Source organism: Podarcis muralis, chromosome 12 (genome assembly GCF_964188315.1).
Source record: "Podarcis muralis chromosome 12, rPodMur119.hap1.1, whole genome shotgun sequence".
Classification (NCBI taxonomy): Eukaryota; Metazoa; Chordata; class Lepidosauria; order Squamata; family Lacertidae; genus Podarcis; species Podarcis muralis.
Window position 1 is genome coordinate 18,284,918 of NC_135666.1, and position 15,467 is coordinate 18,300,384.

A 15,467-nucleotide genomic window follows, 5' to 3' on the forward strand; every position below is an offset into this window, starting at 1 on the left:
CAGAATGCTGATGAGGACAGACCCGGCAGCTTCAGAACCAGAATCAAGCAGTCACCTATACAGGATACACCTACTTCCTCTCACTGGCGAAATCAAATTACACGTAGCATTTAGAACATTAGACTGAAATCAGATGGCTTTGGATAAGTTACCAACTTGCAGCTGGTGATGTTTCTTGGTAAAATAAAACCAGGAAAAAAGGAGTTATGACTTACCTCACAGGATCATCGGGATGCTGGAGGAGGTTAAAGAACAGAGCACATATGGGGACAAACATTTCTATAAAAATGGAGAACTGGAATCCTCCTTGCGTGTGCTTTTACTAAAATGTAAGGCGTCTGACCTCTAGGAGCACCTGTTAGTAAAACTGTAGGTAAAAATAGTGTGGAAACAGACAAAATCCTTTATTATTTACTATGAATATCTTTATCAATCTCACTGAGACTATAACAAAAGCTACTGACCAATTCTATAAGCTTTTGCAAGAATTACGTACTCATTAGACCTTTAGTACCCTATTTCTAAGCAAGTATTTTGTTCTTCTCTAACAACAGTGTGTGCTTTATTTTATTGAAGGTTAACTGCCACATCTCTTGCCTGCTGTTTTGTCTGGCTAGAGCTGTGAACTTGAAATGATAAGGCATTCCTTCCAATAAACTTCTAGAACAACTACATGTACCAACAATTTGCTGATGGCCAGTTAACTCCAAGGATAGCGCCGTTGGTTAGAGCATGGTGCTGATAATGCCAAGGTTGCAGGTTCAATCCCATATGGGGAAATTGCATTTTCCTACATTGCAGGGGATCGGACTAGATGATCCTCAGGGTCCCTTCCAGTTCTACAGTTCTGGGATTCTATGGCACATAAAACATTTATCAACTCCTTCTGCTTTGGAGCAGCCTGTAGTAACATGTTAGCAAAAGACAGGAGTTCCAGGGTCTCCTTGCAAGTTTCCATTGACTAGGCCTGGACACACTGCAATTTCTCAGCTTCAAGTTTACCATTTGTAAAGTGGAAGCAACAAGCACCTACCTCACCGTGACATATTTATTGCACTTCACATATGCTTTAAAAGAACTGAAACACTGGTCTTTTTTTGCCAAATGCGATGAGCTGAAGATTTGAGAAGTGCTCCAGATATTTATTTTCCACTGTCTTCTGAAAAGCAAATGGCAGCCAACTAGAGGAATTTCTTCTAGCAGATCCATCATCAAATCGGTAGAATTGGTACTCGTCGTTTACTGCTTTTATTTCATTTTTTTAAAAACAGAAGAATAAACTGCAATTCATTTTAATTACAGCACATATCCACAGTTCATCATCTAAGAAGGTGCTTGGAATGAATCTGTTCTAGTATTTGTTTTCAAAATATTTGTTTGCAAAGTCTTTTGTGATTTTACTCTATCCGGTTTAACTGCAGGCATTAAAAAGGCCCAAGGATGCTATCACAGGGAAAGGAAGCACGGGTATATTCACACAAAAGGAAATCCCCCCCTAGCTCCTGTTTGTGACAGCAATTGTGACTGCATACACATCTCATGTTTAAAGCATATCTTGATAAACTGTAGTTTACCCCTCATAGAATTACATTCCCCAGCACCCTCAACAAGTCACAGTTCTCAAGATTCTGTTTTGGGGGGTGGGGAGGAAATGTGCTTTAAATGTGTGGCGTGTACACAGTTCCTGAAGAGTTGCTGGATGTCCCTACGTGCTTTCTCTTTTCAGAGCTCCAGATCAGCAGGAAACACTGCTTCAGCTAAGCAGGGGTGGGAATGTAGGCCAGGAGGAAACATAAGAGAGACTGGCGTCACACAACTGCAAAGCAATATAGCCAAATGAATATAGCACGGAGGATGGCGGTGGAGAGAAACACTTTGCACTTCTATTGATTAAATGGACAAGAAATAAATCACCTTCAGCAAATGTGGTTTACATCCACAGCACATTTCAAACAGTAAAAATCACCTCCTACTTGGGGTATTTAATAAGATTTTGACAGGCAACAGCCACTGAGTAGAGCTGACTAACCATGGTTGTGCACGTTGTGTGAAATACCCTTTAAACAAGATTGCTTAGCCTGGAAGATGACGACAAGGGAATCATTGGTATGACACAGACCTTTAAAAATACCAACGCCAGTATTATTTACAAGTAGCCTTTGTGCAAACAGTGGGTGCGAGCATGAGCAGATTTTAAATCCCTGCATTACAATTCTGGTGGTGGCTTATGAAATATAAGACACACCGTAAATATATGTCTGCTAAAATTACTTCATAATGTGCAGCATAAATTTTAAAATTTCTTAGCTGGGCCAGATGTTCAAATAAACACCAAACACTACAAAGTTTAACCAACATGGTTCTATTTAAAAACTAGTTTCAACCATGGCACTCAGTGACAGCAATACAATACTTTCTTCACAAAGTGATGAATATAAAAATATGCCATAAATTCATTTGTAAACTAGTATTCTAATACATGTATGTCATTACAACATACCTTTATATATATATTTATATATATAACTCTTTCCTGAGATACTTAGGGTGGTTTTCATTTTATTGTGTTGGATGCATTATCTTTGATCACTTTAAAATACTGGTGCAAGTGGGAACAACCAAAATTATACATTTAAAGTAATTAATGCAAAGATAGGGCAGAGGAACAGCTCTTACACATGTTGCATTTTGAAAAGATGGAACAGACACTGCCTTAACCATTTGACTCTTTCTGGATCAGAAAGACACCTGAAGTTTCAATTAAGAATCTACAAAAATGCAGCGTTTCAGGAATGTTAGAGGCTGGAGTAGAAGACAAATGATACAAAGGAAAAGTCATAATTCTTGTTGACTAGACATTGCCTGCAGAAGCATCTGTACATGCTGTAGCCAGTTCACAGTTTCAATATTGATACTAGTCTGTCTTGGAAGAGCAAATGTCTTTTAAGGTTTCTAGCTCTTCTATAAGTTTCTTGTTTTGAACTTCTAACATCGCAACACGACTCTCCAGACATTTCACATATTCTTTCTTCCGCCGTCGACATTCTTTTGCAGCCTCCCTGAAAAAAGCAGAAGTAAAAAGGGCAAACAAAAACGCTTTTTGGCATGCTACTGGAGTGGCGGGAGCAGGGAGGGGGCAGGGAAACGCAGTGATGATGGTCAATATAATATGGACACCATTATGCTTTCCAAAATTTAGAACAACTCTTCAAAAACACCTAAGGACAACTGGGATTGCAAGGGCAACACACTGTCCCTTCCTCAAGGGCCACATGGCAATCTGTAGAATTGCTTCATCTCATGCCTTGATTAGCATTTTTAGCAAAAAAATAAAATAAAAAAAGGTCCATTGCCCATTGCCAGTTACTCTGTTTTATGGCAATAAAGATCTTTGAGGGCCTTGAGTTCCTCAATGAGAGTCTTGTTTTGGTTCTCAAGCACAGCCACGCGATTTTCAAGACATTTGACATACTCCTTCTTCTTCCTGCGACACTCACGAGCAGCTTCCCTGGAACCAACACAAGGCAAATGACTATAGGAAAAGGCACAGCACAATGACAACCTGGATAAAAAAAAAAGAACCTCCAGCACCAGAAAAGCTGAAATCAGCAAGTGCCAAATTGGTAAACTGTACAACAGTCACACCACCAATTCTACAGACAATGCAGAGCAGCGGGAGAAGCTTGATAGTAAACACAGGAACAGCGTCAACGTGGCATATTCAGAGTGAGAAAATTGCAACACAGATGGATGGACAGCGTTCTATTCAGATGTTAACAAAGCACCGCTCGCTACATCAAAACTCACATTAGAACAAAAAGCACAGGACTGACAAACATCCCACCTCATCTGTTTCCATAATTCGCCATATTCGCATGCATAAACAGGGGGCTGAAGCATCAAAGCCTACGTCTGCCAAAATGTTATCAACTAAACTGTCTGCAAAGATCAATGTCATGCTTTCTCTTCAGACTGAAGTCTAGATACCAGACTGAAATTTTGACCCTCAAAATCCTGTTTTGGGCAAAAGGTCAAATCAGTTATAAAGGCATTAAAAGGAACCTGAATGGGTTTGCACTATGGATTTTAAGTTTAAAATAACTATTATAGCTTATCTCTTAAGTGTCCAAAGGACTGTGTGATATGCTGCATCTTAGCTCTACCCGCAACTCACTGTACTGAAAAAGCATGGCTTGCCTGACTCCCTAGTAAGTTCATGGCTGAGCAGACCAGCTGGAGGTGTACTAGCTACAGTTCCAATTATAAGCCACTTTACTATACCAGCTATGGCTAAATGACAGGAACAGCATTTAAACAAACGTGTTGTGCTCTTTACAAAGGAAGGGAAAGTCCATCCCTTCCATCGATGGTGTATACAATAAGATCCAGCTCTTCTTTAGGTAAATATGGGAACCTTCTATCTTGGATTTGCTGTTATGGGCACATTTTTTCATACTATTTTGGGAACTCGGTTAACAATCTGAAGTGTCTTCTCTCCTCCTCTGAAACTCAAAACAGCTTAACTGAAGCATGTTTGAAAGTCACCTATGTGAACAGCTCTGAGAAGATTTTTGTTGTTGTTGAAAAGCAGTATATAAATATTGTAAATAAGCCCAAACAAGCAACAGTGTGAAGCTTTCAGCCATGCCATCAGCGCCTCAGTTTCTGTTAACTCACCTAAAAGCTAGGGAGATTTTATGGGGTGGGATCCACCCTCTTTTTTGTAGGGTTCACAAACAAAAGGCACTTCTGCTTGCACGAGGGGGTGGGCAAGATTTCCCCCTAGAAACATCTGCACACTCAAGCTGGGATCCTACTAGCTACCATATTTATTTATTTATACAGAAAGAAAGTACACCTTAAGAAAAACTGGTGCGTGTTGCACATGTGTTACTGATGGCAGACACAAGGCTAAACCTGGTAAGAGAATGAAAGAGAAAAAGAGAGCACAAACATCTGGAATCTAAGGCATGAATTTTTATGGATGAGCAATTTAAGACAAAGGGCATGAGAAAAAGCAATACCATGGATGCAGTGAGCAATGGCAGGGTTAGTTACAACTGAGACGACTTTTTCCTACAAAGCGCATGCCAACAGCAGACATTAATAGCAGAGGTCATGCACTGACACCAAAAACAAGACACACAAATAAGCTGACCACCACCACAAAAGGGGGGAGGGGAGACATCCAAATTGCAAATTACAGCAAATTTGTTTTGCTGTAACAGACACGAAATCAGTTGTTGGGAAGTTAACAAATTAAGCAAAACACTTCCACCCTTCCTTTATAAAAGCAGATGCTACATTGAAATTGCCTGCCTCAAATTCATATCCCAAACACTGGCAATAAGAGAAATGCATAAATATAACCTCTCACCACATCTACACCATATATAATTGTATAATATATGAAAATACTGAATATAGCATTTCATAAGCTATAGATCTTAAGGGGGAGAACTCTACAAAACACCCAATAATATGCATTGCCAAAAGCCACCAGTGTGTGCCACCTCCGAGGGAGGTCCAGAGGGTGACAAAGACAGAACGGGCCTTCTCTGTCGTAGCCCCTTGTTTATGGAATGCTCTCCCCGTGTTCATACAATTCTGTTATTTTATATTTTACTTGGTTGTAAATCGCTTCAGGACTTCTTCAGCGGGGAGCAATGCATAAATTCAATAACCTAACCTCACTTTAACTTCCTATCTCCCCCTCAGGAACTATAAAGCAAAAGTAATCTAAGTTTTCCATGATCTCATAAGGAACTTCAGGAGGTTTGTTACCATTTATATCCCCATAGCAAGTGAATAAATTGTGTTTCTTTTCTATTTGGATAGTTGGCAGGTTGGTGAACTTAGAAACCTGCACAGACTAGGCTGACTCTTGTCCCAAACAGCCACAGCCTGTTTCAAATCCGCTACCACATGAAGTGGTGGAAGTTTGGCTGTTCGGCCTTTGGAGTTGTTCTAAAGCAGCTTTTTTGAACTTGGGGTCCTCCAAATTTGTTGGACTACAACTCTCACGATCCCCAGCCAGCATGGCCATGCTTGCTAGAGCTGATGGGAGTTGTAGGCCAAACATCTGGGGAGGCACCAGATTGAGGAATCCTGCTTTAAAGGCCACAAAGATTCAGTAATGCAACTGTATAGTATTCAACGGCACTTTAAGTGCCAGGGCAAAGGTCATCTGCAGTCAAGAGAGAAGGCACTGCTCTCTTCTCCCCAGTAAATTACGTGGGGAAACCCACTGGCCAATTTTATCTTTGGGAAAATGTTCCTTAGCAACTATACTGATTTACCACCCCGATCTTTCCTGTCATCATCTCTTGAAAGTAAATTCAACTCATTGCTTTTTCTTGAAATAGCAATACCTATTTTTCATGAGCCTTAGCTCTCTTTTGCGCGTTGCTTCTTCTGCGAGCTGCTGTGGGCTATGCAACGTTCCTGGGGATGCTGCCATGACTACCCCTTGAGGTAAGGCTGTGGTTGGAGTTCGGATCTGGTAAGTTGGCATGTCACCTGTAGCAGCTGCAACAAAAGAAGAAAATGACACAAAAGAAATGTCACACAGCTCCATGATCTAAAACGTTGGTTAGCATGTTGGTTTCGAATACCAGGAAGAACTTAATTCACATTCTGTGACCAGTTCCTTAGATTTGAGGAGGTTCTCCCATTGCGCCACCACTGCGGTGTCACAGATAGGGCCTTCTCAGTTGTTGGCACCCCAGTTACGGAATGCCTTTCCCCAGGCACCAAAAGTTTTGAAATTTCAGCACCTGGCTAAGATCTGCTTTTTTGCCCAAGCAGCTTGGGGATATTAGTCTGCTGCTGAAGTTCATTTTGGTAGTTTTAACATGGTATTTTTACCTGATCTTTATTTACTTAATATGGATGTGGTGGTTGTATTATTTTAAAGTTATACAATCCACCCTGAGATCTGTGGATGATGGGCAGCCTAAAAATATTCAAATAGATGAATTAAATAAGATCCAGACGAGAATGTTCTCCATCTATTCAAGTGCAAACAGAACAAAAAGTGCATTGTTTACTGTAGAGAAAACCAGCAACACAGAAATGTTCAAAGGTCTAAAAAGCACTACAAACATGTTTTCTTATAAAACAAAAACAATAAAAAACGAAGATGCCCAGGAAAATAAAAAGGTGGGACGGACAATACCACAATGTAGATGTGAGGTGAGCTTTTCTGAAGAAGGCATCGTACAGCTGGGAAGCTACTACAGTGGTACCTCTGGATACAAACAGGATCTGTTCTGGAGCCCCGTTCGCATCCAGAAGCAAACGTAACTAGCGACGGCACATCTGCGCACGCGCACATCGCTTTTCACCGCTTCTGCGCATGCGCGTGACGTCATTTTGAGCGTCTGTGCATGCGTGAGCGGCAAAACCCAGAAGTAACGCGCTCAGTTACTTCCAGGTTGCCGCAGAGCACAACTCGAACGTGCTCAACATGAAGCATATTCAACCCGAGGTATGACTGTATTGAAAAAGCCCTCTCCTTAGCAGCTACAAGACATTTCTCCATCTCTGTGACAAAGTGTTGGGACTTTATACTATACTCTACATAGGGCTTAACACACTATAGATGTGACTTAATTTATAAGCAATAGCAAAAATTGCTGTAAACCACTCCGGTATTTTTTTATGAATAGTGGTATATAAATATTTCTATAAATATAAATAAATAAAAACAATCATAAGAGAAAACATAGAATCATAGAATTGTAGAGTTGGAAGGGACCACAAGTGTTATCTAGTTCAACTCCCTGCAACTGAAGAAAGATTTTGTTCAACATGGGTTTTGAACCCACCACCCTAAGATTAAGAGTCTCATGCTCTACCAACTAAGTTAGCTAATTAATGGGCAACCAAGTTCCTCAAGCCCTGGCAGGCCACTATATATAGCTGTGGGAGGCCATTTTCAGCCTGGTGGATCACATATTTTGCAGGCCTATTTTGAGAGGTACCAGCAATCAGTAACTCCAGAAAACACAGGGATTTTTAAACAGAATTTTAACAGGGCCTTCATCACCTCACATGTAGGAAGCAAGAGCCTCAGGTCAGCCTAGGTCTGTCCAGACAGATGGATGCTCTCTTGATCTCTCAAAGCCAATGATCACAGAAAGTGGGATGGGCTGCCAAACTGGCAGATTTTGCTTGGGCTCTACCTCACTTTTGCTAAACGTAGTTAATAGCTAAATGCAAGTAAATATCAAAAAGTACATTTTCGTCCTCTGTCCTTTAACAGAACAAATGTCAATGCAGCCAGATAAATTCTGCAATTATTATCTATTGAATCTGTTGTCATGGTGACCACTACCAAGCAATGTCCAATATTGTTCTTTGTAAAATATGGGGAAGTAGGAGCAGAAAGCAGTAGGATAGATAAAAGAGATAATATTCCAATGAATGTCTTACCCTGCTAGTCCTTCTTCAGGGAAGTTCAGGGACATAAAGACTGAACATTTAGATGTGCTGTCCATAGCTGTCAACTTTTCCCTTTTCTTGTGAGGAATCCTATTTGGAATAAGGGAATTTCCCTTAAAAAAAGGGAAACGTTGACAGCTATGGTGCTGTCTCTTCCTATGGTCATAAGAAAAGCATTTTGGGGAGCAGGAATCTCATTCACCCTATTGTTTTTTGCTCCTACTTTCATTTCTGGGGGGGGGGGTGTCCCACCCCCCACCCCCCACCCCCACCATATTATGAAGTTTTGACACTGCTGACCATCAACATTTTAAATTCCTGCGTGATAAAAGTGGCTTTAAAACAGCACGCAAAAATGCAGAAGTAAACAGATGCTATTCTGGTTTTATGTGAGCTGCTTTGAGGGTGTTGTTTTTTTTCCAATCAAGCAGTGTATACATTTTATGAAATAAAAAAAAATTTCCAAAAATGTATACACTGTTCAACTTTTGCCAAGTTTCAGTTTGAGAAAAGCACAACAGCCATTGTGTCATTGTTCCCCTTTACCCTTATTGCAACCTGGAACCTATTTTGTACATTGCATGGAGTCATTTAATCAAGCTTTGCTTACAGAACTCCACCTCAAGACTGAAACAAACTGGAGAACTCTGGTTTTGTCCATTATGCCAAACTTGCTATCCCCCCCCCATGCTCCCCCATACACACCCCTTTTTGTAATTTTAACATCCAGAAAAAATATTGAGAACTCCAAAGCTTCTCCATTACTCTGAGACATTTTACTTGGCCCTAATTCTCTTTTTTTACTCAACTGTGTCTTCTGGATTTTTGCCCCCCCCCCCCCGCAAGGTATCAATATAGCTATCTGCAATGTTTATAGCTGTTACTGTTTTTTTGCTATATAAATTGAAATAGGGAAGGGGGGGGTGAATCCAGGTTTCATTCAGTAACTAAACCATAATTCATAAAATAACCAAATATCCTATGGTACAAAAACTGTACCTGCAAGGAATGATCAGTCCACTCCTGATTCCCACCACAAATATATATATATATATATTTAAAACTGCCGTTCAGTGCTGGCAAGCAGAACCAGGCATGCTACATATAACAGAAATCTGAGTTTCACCCACATTCCCCTCCACACACGGCTAGCAACCTTTACCACAAGGATTCTAAACTTCACTCAAGTCTGCTGCACTGCTCCTGGTCCTTTTGCTCGTGTGAGCCTGAGGTCTTTTATTACTATTATTTAAAGAAAATATCCCGTTGGATCAGCAATCAAACAAAAGACACACAAGCCAGGCTTACTTAGCTCCAGAGACAGCATGCAGGCTACTGAATTAACGCTGTAACAAACATGCCAGCAGCGGCGGCAGCACTGGTTGAAGCAGAAAGGAACTGACTAAATCACAGCATGACTCGCAGCTGACGTCAATGTGTTTGTTGTTTGTGGAGTTTAACTTTTCCAGCCCCGCTGAAACGCGATTCCAGGAAATCTATCTGACGTCAGCCTGCTGAACTCTGCTGTGGAACAGGCAGTTTTTCGAGTGGAGGAGGCGCAAAATCACTAAATCATCAAGCCCAAAGCATTGCTGGAGCACCCACGCGGGACACTCAGATTTCATTTCTGCTCTTTATTACCTGTCAGAGATGGAAGACCGATTACACGGCTGAAGTGAGCACAGTCCACACAACTACACGCTGGCTGCCGGAAGCTGAAGAAGCAAGCTTTCATATACTTCCAAGCTGTTAAATCATTCTAAAAAAGCACCAAGGGAGACAAGTTCCTTGTTCTCACTGCTTAAATAAAAGGATTGCTTCAAAGCTCATGTGAGCAAGGAAAAACAGCACAAAAACTGAAAGAGCACCCATCAGTCTAACTAACTAAAATGCTGCATCAGCTAAAGAAATGTTAATGACAGCTTCCAGGAGTCTATATAAAAAAAATGTGCTTGGTAACTAAGTGCTCTAGTCCAGCAACGTTGTTGCTGGGTGTTCTAGCAAACAATTCCCCCTGCTTGCAATCTGGCTGCCTAAATCCCACAGATTCTATGAGATTTCAGCAGTCCAGCTGTGAGCAGCCCCAATTTCCCCTTTCGAAAAAGAAGCTTACAGAATTGCCTACCGGTTTCGTCTCTGGTTACAGCCATAGCCAGCGTCTGCTCAAAGGCTTCTCCTCTGCCACCAGCAGAACATGAAATGTTCCAAACAAGCAAGCATGTGCAGGATTACAAGCTCCAGCACTGACATCATAATGACCTCACTAGCCTACCCCGTCATTAATGTGCTTTCTCACTGGAACAGCTCGTTGAAACAGGAGCCCAGGGAAAACCTTTGCTAACAAACAATCACTTCAGACTTTTTATATAGCCTAGCTTCGCTCTCCCCGCAATACAAAGGCAGGCACAGATCCAGGGAGCCGGCTATAAATCAGGCTCCACAGACGCATCTGCAGCAAGGGCAGATGTTATTTCGCTGCCAACGCTTTTCAAAATAAAACTGTACTTTAAACAATAATGCAATTCAGTATCTGTATGAATTAAAGTTGGCAAGCCAGGGTAGAACTGTTTCGTACCATGTTGACTTTTGTGGCATACTAGACAGTCAAGACACCATAAGAGGAGCCCTCCTGCTTCATGATGACGACGACTTAACATTTACTAAAACACCTACATTTCTCCAAGCACTATACATATATTAAAAGATGAAACAGCCCCTGCTTAGAGTCTAATAAACATGATACAAAAGGGAAAAGGAAAGGGGAGGGAAGAAGAAAGGAAGCATAGGGGCAGCTGCTTCTTCACTAGCTAGTGGGAAAAGTCAGGTTGGTCTCCTTTTTGTCCTAATTTTCTACCTGGGAGGCAGGGGAAGCAGCCTCCCAGTTAGTCCTAAGTCACCTGGCTGGTGACAGAGGCTAGAGTGTGCCTCCTTTCAGCTCTGCAAAACCAGGTAACAAAGCAAAGGTCGTCAAGTTCAGCATCCTGTTCCTGCTTTAGTTCAGGGTGGGCAGAAGATAGATTGGGATCTACAGGTAAATCTCTGGGTGATTTTCAGTGGATCAGCAGGAGCTTTAGACTCCCAGAGGTTTAGCACTAGCAACAACTAGAAGGCTCTCTCACACACAATTAGCTTGCTGAAATGAAGAAAGCTTGTGGGGAAAGCGGGAATGAATTTGTGTGAGAAAGCACTCCAACATCAGTGAGAACAAATGCATTGGCTGAGCAGCAATTCTAAGTGTGCAGAAGTCTCCCTGTGCTATCATTCTGATCTGGCTCTAGGTGGTAGATCTGGAGGTTATAGTAAAAATCAAATTAGTTCCATTGAGCCTGAAGTCTGTCCACCCCTGGCTTAGTTTCCACGTCAGTGAAGAGGCAACACAAGAGTGCAAAAGGAAAGTACTCTAGTGCTGAAGTTAATGTAAGAAGTGCCTTTGCTTTGTTGTATAAATGTCCACCCAGGTGTATTTTCAGAAACCCTCTGTTATGTACTGAGTTGAATAGGATCCAAAATGCAGCAGTCTGATTGGTCCTAGAACAATAAGATTTGGAATGCAGCAGTCTGATTGGTCCTAGAACAATGCAGCAGTATGATTGGTCCGCAGGAGCCACCCAATCCAGCTCCAGGTGGAAGTGAATCCACAACCTGATTGGCCTACAGGAAAATCCCGGAATAAGCCAATCATGTGCAGCCCATTGTGTAAATAATGTATATAAAGCAGATATTTTGGGGGAACTTCCATTCCTCCTCACCACTATGAGCTGAATAAAGAGCATGAAATCCACTCTCAACTCTGAGTATATTTCACCCTCATATCCTCTCTCTCAACCTCCTTCCTATTTTGCTCAACAGGCCTGGTTTACTCTGTGCACAAGAGAAGTTAGCAATCTCTTTTCATTATTGTAGCAGCTTTCCAGGCAGTGTTCACAAAGTGGCTGATTATCATGGTTTATTGTAAACATGATTTATTGTCTGATGGCTCCTACTTCACTCCTCCTCTCCTGGTGGGATAAACAAACCAGGACGTCATAATTAAGCTCAGCTTTCCATGAGGTCTAGACCTCAGGTCATTGTTTCTTCCTTCCTACCAAGCCAGTATTGCTAACCAGACTAAAACTGTTGGTTTAGGAGTACTGGCTAGTTGGGGAGCAAGCCACAATCCTGGGTTTGGATGTTACAGGAAGTCAGTCATAATTGTTGGCTTCCTGGTTTGTTTATCCTGCTCACATCAGGGAAGGAGAGAAGTGGGTGTAATTTGACAGTGTTCAACAGCACACTTCCCTTTCCTAGCAAACCATAATAACCCAGCAACACTGGTTTATTGTGACATGTCAATCGAGGTAGCTGTAGTCCGAGCCATTTCCTTTGGGGAAACTGGTAACTAAATGAGATTAGAATTAAATGAGATTACCACTTTTGAACACAACTTTTACCTGGCACCTTCGTTATATATCTTTAGGCACCAGACAAGAACATTCCTCTGATCCCAGGCCTTTGGCTAATTAAACAATCTATGGCATTTTAAGCTGGGGGGGGGGGTTGTTTTTGTTTGTTATTGTGTTATGTATTTTTTCCATGTTTATATTGTAAACCACCCTGTGATCCTCAGATGAAAGGCGGTATAGAGATTAAATTACTTAATAATAATAGAATACTCTTGACTCTGCTTCTTTGTGGCTTCACACTAGCATCTTAGGATCATCTTGCAGTTTATAGATATCTCTAAGACTAAGAAACATTTAATCTAATGGCAGACCAAGGTGATAGACTACATGGAATTGGCAGAAATGACTGGCAGAATCCGAGACCTGGGAGAAGAGTTGGTGGAAGAAGATTGGAAGAAATTTAAAGACTATCTGCAGAAATACTGTAAAATTAATGAATGTTAAAATGATGTTGGATTGGATATAAGTGGCGTTGGCAAATAAGAGTAATAAGAATATGTAAATATGGATTGATAATGGATGAAAATATATTGTTATAATAGGTTATGATAAAAAGTTAAGATAAATGAAAGAGGGCTAGGATTTGCTGAACCAACTATATAAATGGGAATACAAAAAGGGGAGGTGTGAGGAAGTCAAGAAAATAAGTAAATGAACCTACAAGCTCTGAAAACTGAATTGGTTTTTCAAATTTTTCTTTTTTATTGTTTATTTTGGGTTTGTGTATGTATTTTTTATCTGTATTTGTTCTTAGTTTTCCTGTAATTTCTATCTTCTTTTTTCAACACTGTAATTTTTTGTTCGTAATTTTTTTTAGTTCATAAATCTATGTGTATTCTTTGGAAAAAAAAACCTAATAAATATCTTATTAAAAAAAAGAAACATTTAATCTAATTCCTATTCACACATCATCCAGTGTACATAAGCAACACACAGTAGTATAGCATGACAGAATGTGCCCTTGTCACCATAAGCTGGGCACAATGTGTAGCTGCAGAGTACATGCCTAAAACATTTGCAGCTATTTTATTTATTAACAAAATTTATATACTACTTGCTTGTAACAAAATTGAAACAACAACAACTTGCAAATCTCTCCTCTCATTTTGCCTGGTAAAGATCACAGATTATCAGACTTCTGTGTATTACGTGCTTCATCTCTAGACATTACATCCAAGGCAAGGAGGCATAAGACCCTACTTCTCCACAGTGCATTAAGTTATATGCAAGTTTGCCAGCCTCTAAAGAGAGCTTGAATTTCGCAGACTCTTGACTTTTAAATGTGGTACTTGAGTTGAAGTTACCAACTGTTATACCATCTACATTAAAACAAACCCTTCTTTCATGTCCATTAGAGGAATGGCAGAAAGTAAAGTGCAAGAGACTTTTTCAAAGCAAGAAGAGGATGATAAAGAAGAGTTTGGATTTGATATCCCACTTTATCACTACCCGAAGGAGTCTCAAAGCGGCTAACATTCTCCTTTCCCTTTCTCCCCCACAACACTCTGTGAGGTGAGTGGGGCTGAGAGACTTCAAAGAAGTGTGACTAGCCCAAGGTCACCCAGCAGCTGCATGTGGAGGAGCGGGGACGCGAACCCAGTTCCCCAGATTACGAGATTACCGCTCTTAACCACTACACCGGAACAAGTCACTCCCTGGCATAGCATCCAAAAGACCACAGAAACAACCCTGGTGTCCTAGTAAAGATATACATCAAAAAGGAACAAAAATAAGCTTTTCCAATGCAGGAACCACTCACACAGTGAAAAGGTCAACATTGATCAAATTATATACAGAAATACATTGCACCCACCTCAACATTTCAGACTAAGTTACTGCATCATGAATTTATCCAAGAATCCATGCTATGTAAGTACACTGCTTCATTTTTTTTCTAGCAATGATTAAAGTTTATCAAACCATGCTCTGCTCCTTAGATCAATTGGCCACGAAACACATATATTTGCCAAAAGTGCATATTTTACCATATTGACTTTTAAACTTTATTTTCATGTTTGTAAGCTCATCATTAAGTATTTTACCTTAACTCTGTAATTTTGTAGTTGTATTCTGTTAAGGGAAGAGGGTCTTTTCCTGTTTTTGTTTGTTATTTGCTGGCTACTTATAGCCCACTTTTCTGTTGAAAAATCTATTAAGAGTTCAAAACAAATAGAGACATACAAATGCCATTTAAAAGCAAATATAAAATGAAAGCATACCTTGGACAACAACTTGACTCCCAGGTACAAAGAACTGTTGTGTGCCATCAGCTGTTTGGGCTGCGTATTGTACAATTGTAGCACCGGGCTGAGGAGCTCCTGAATTTGTCATTGTTAATGTCTGCAACCCCTGAACGCCGTCAGATGCCTGGTTAGAGATCTGGATGGCTCCACCTTGGGCTATAGCAACTTAACAAAAGCAATAATGGTATTAACCAACGGAAACAAGAGTCTTTGGAACAGCTCTAATCCAGCCATTCCTAAACTGTGTGTTGGGACACATTAGTGCACCTTAAAAGAACTAGTAGTGTGCCATAAGAAATCAATGATGAAGAGCTCTTTTGAGGCTCTGCAACCACTG

General features: G+C 40.7%; 1 protein-coding gene across 7 annotated transcripts in view; it reads right to left on the minus strand.

Moving 5' to 3' along the window:
* Positions 1–1,231: 1,231 nt before the first annotated feature.
* The window catches only part of CREM (cAMP responsive element modulator), a 31,269-nt gene continuing 17,033 nt past the window's right edge, over positions 1,232–15,467 (minus strand). The window contains exons 1-4 of one of the 7 annotated variants that reach the window (XM_028751334.2): positions 10,571–10,664; positions 10,087–10,204; positions 6,372–6,528; positions 2,851–3,508 (exon numbers count right to left, since the gene is read on the minus strand). In XM_028751334.2, the coding sequence (XP_028607167.2) occupies positions 3,364–3,508; positions 6,372–6,528; positions 10,087–10,180 (396 nt within the window). In that variant the 5' untranslated portion in view covers positions 10,181–10,204; positions 10,571–10,664 and the 3' untranslated portion in view covers positions 2,851–3,363. Of the gene's footprint in view, positions 3,509–6,371; positions 6,529–9,753; positions 10,025–10,086; positions 10,205–10,558; positions 10,727–15,106; positions 15,296–15,467 lie in introns of those variants that run through there. The other 6 variants (XM_077936772.1, XM_028751339.2, XM_028751333.2 and 3 more) reach the window with 6 other exon arrangements.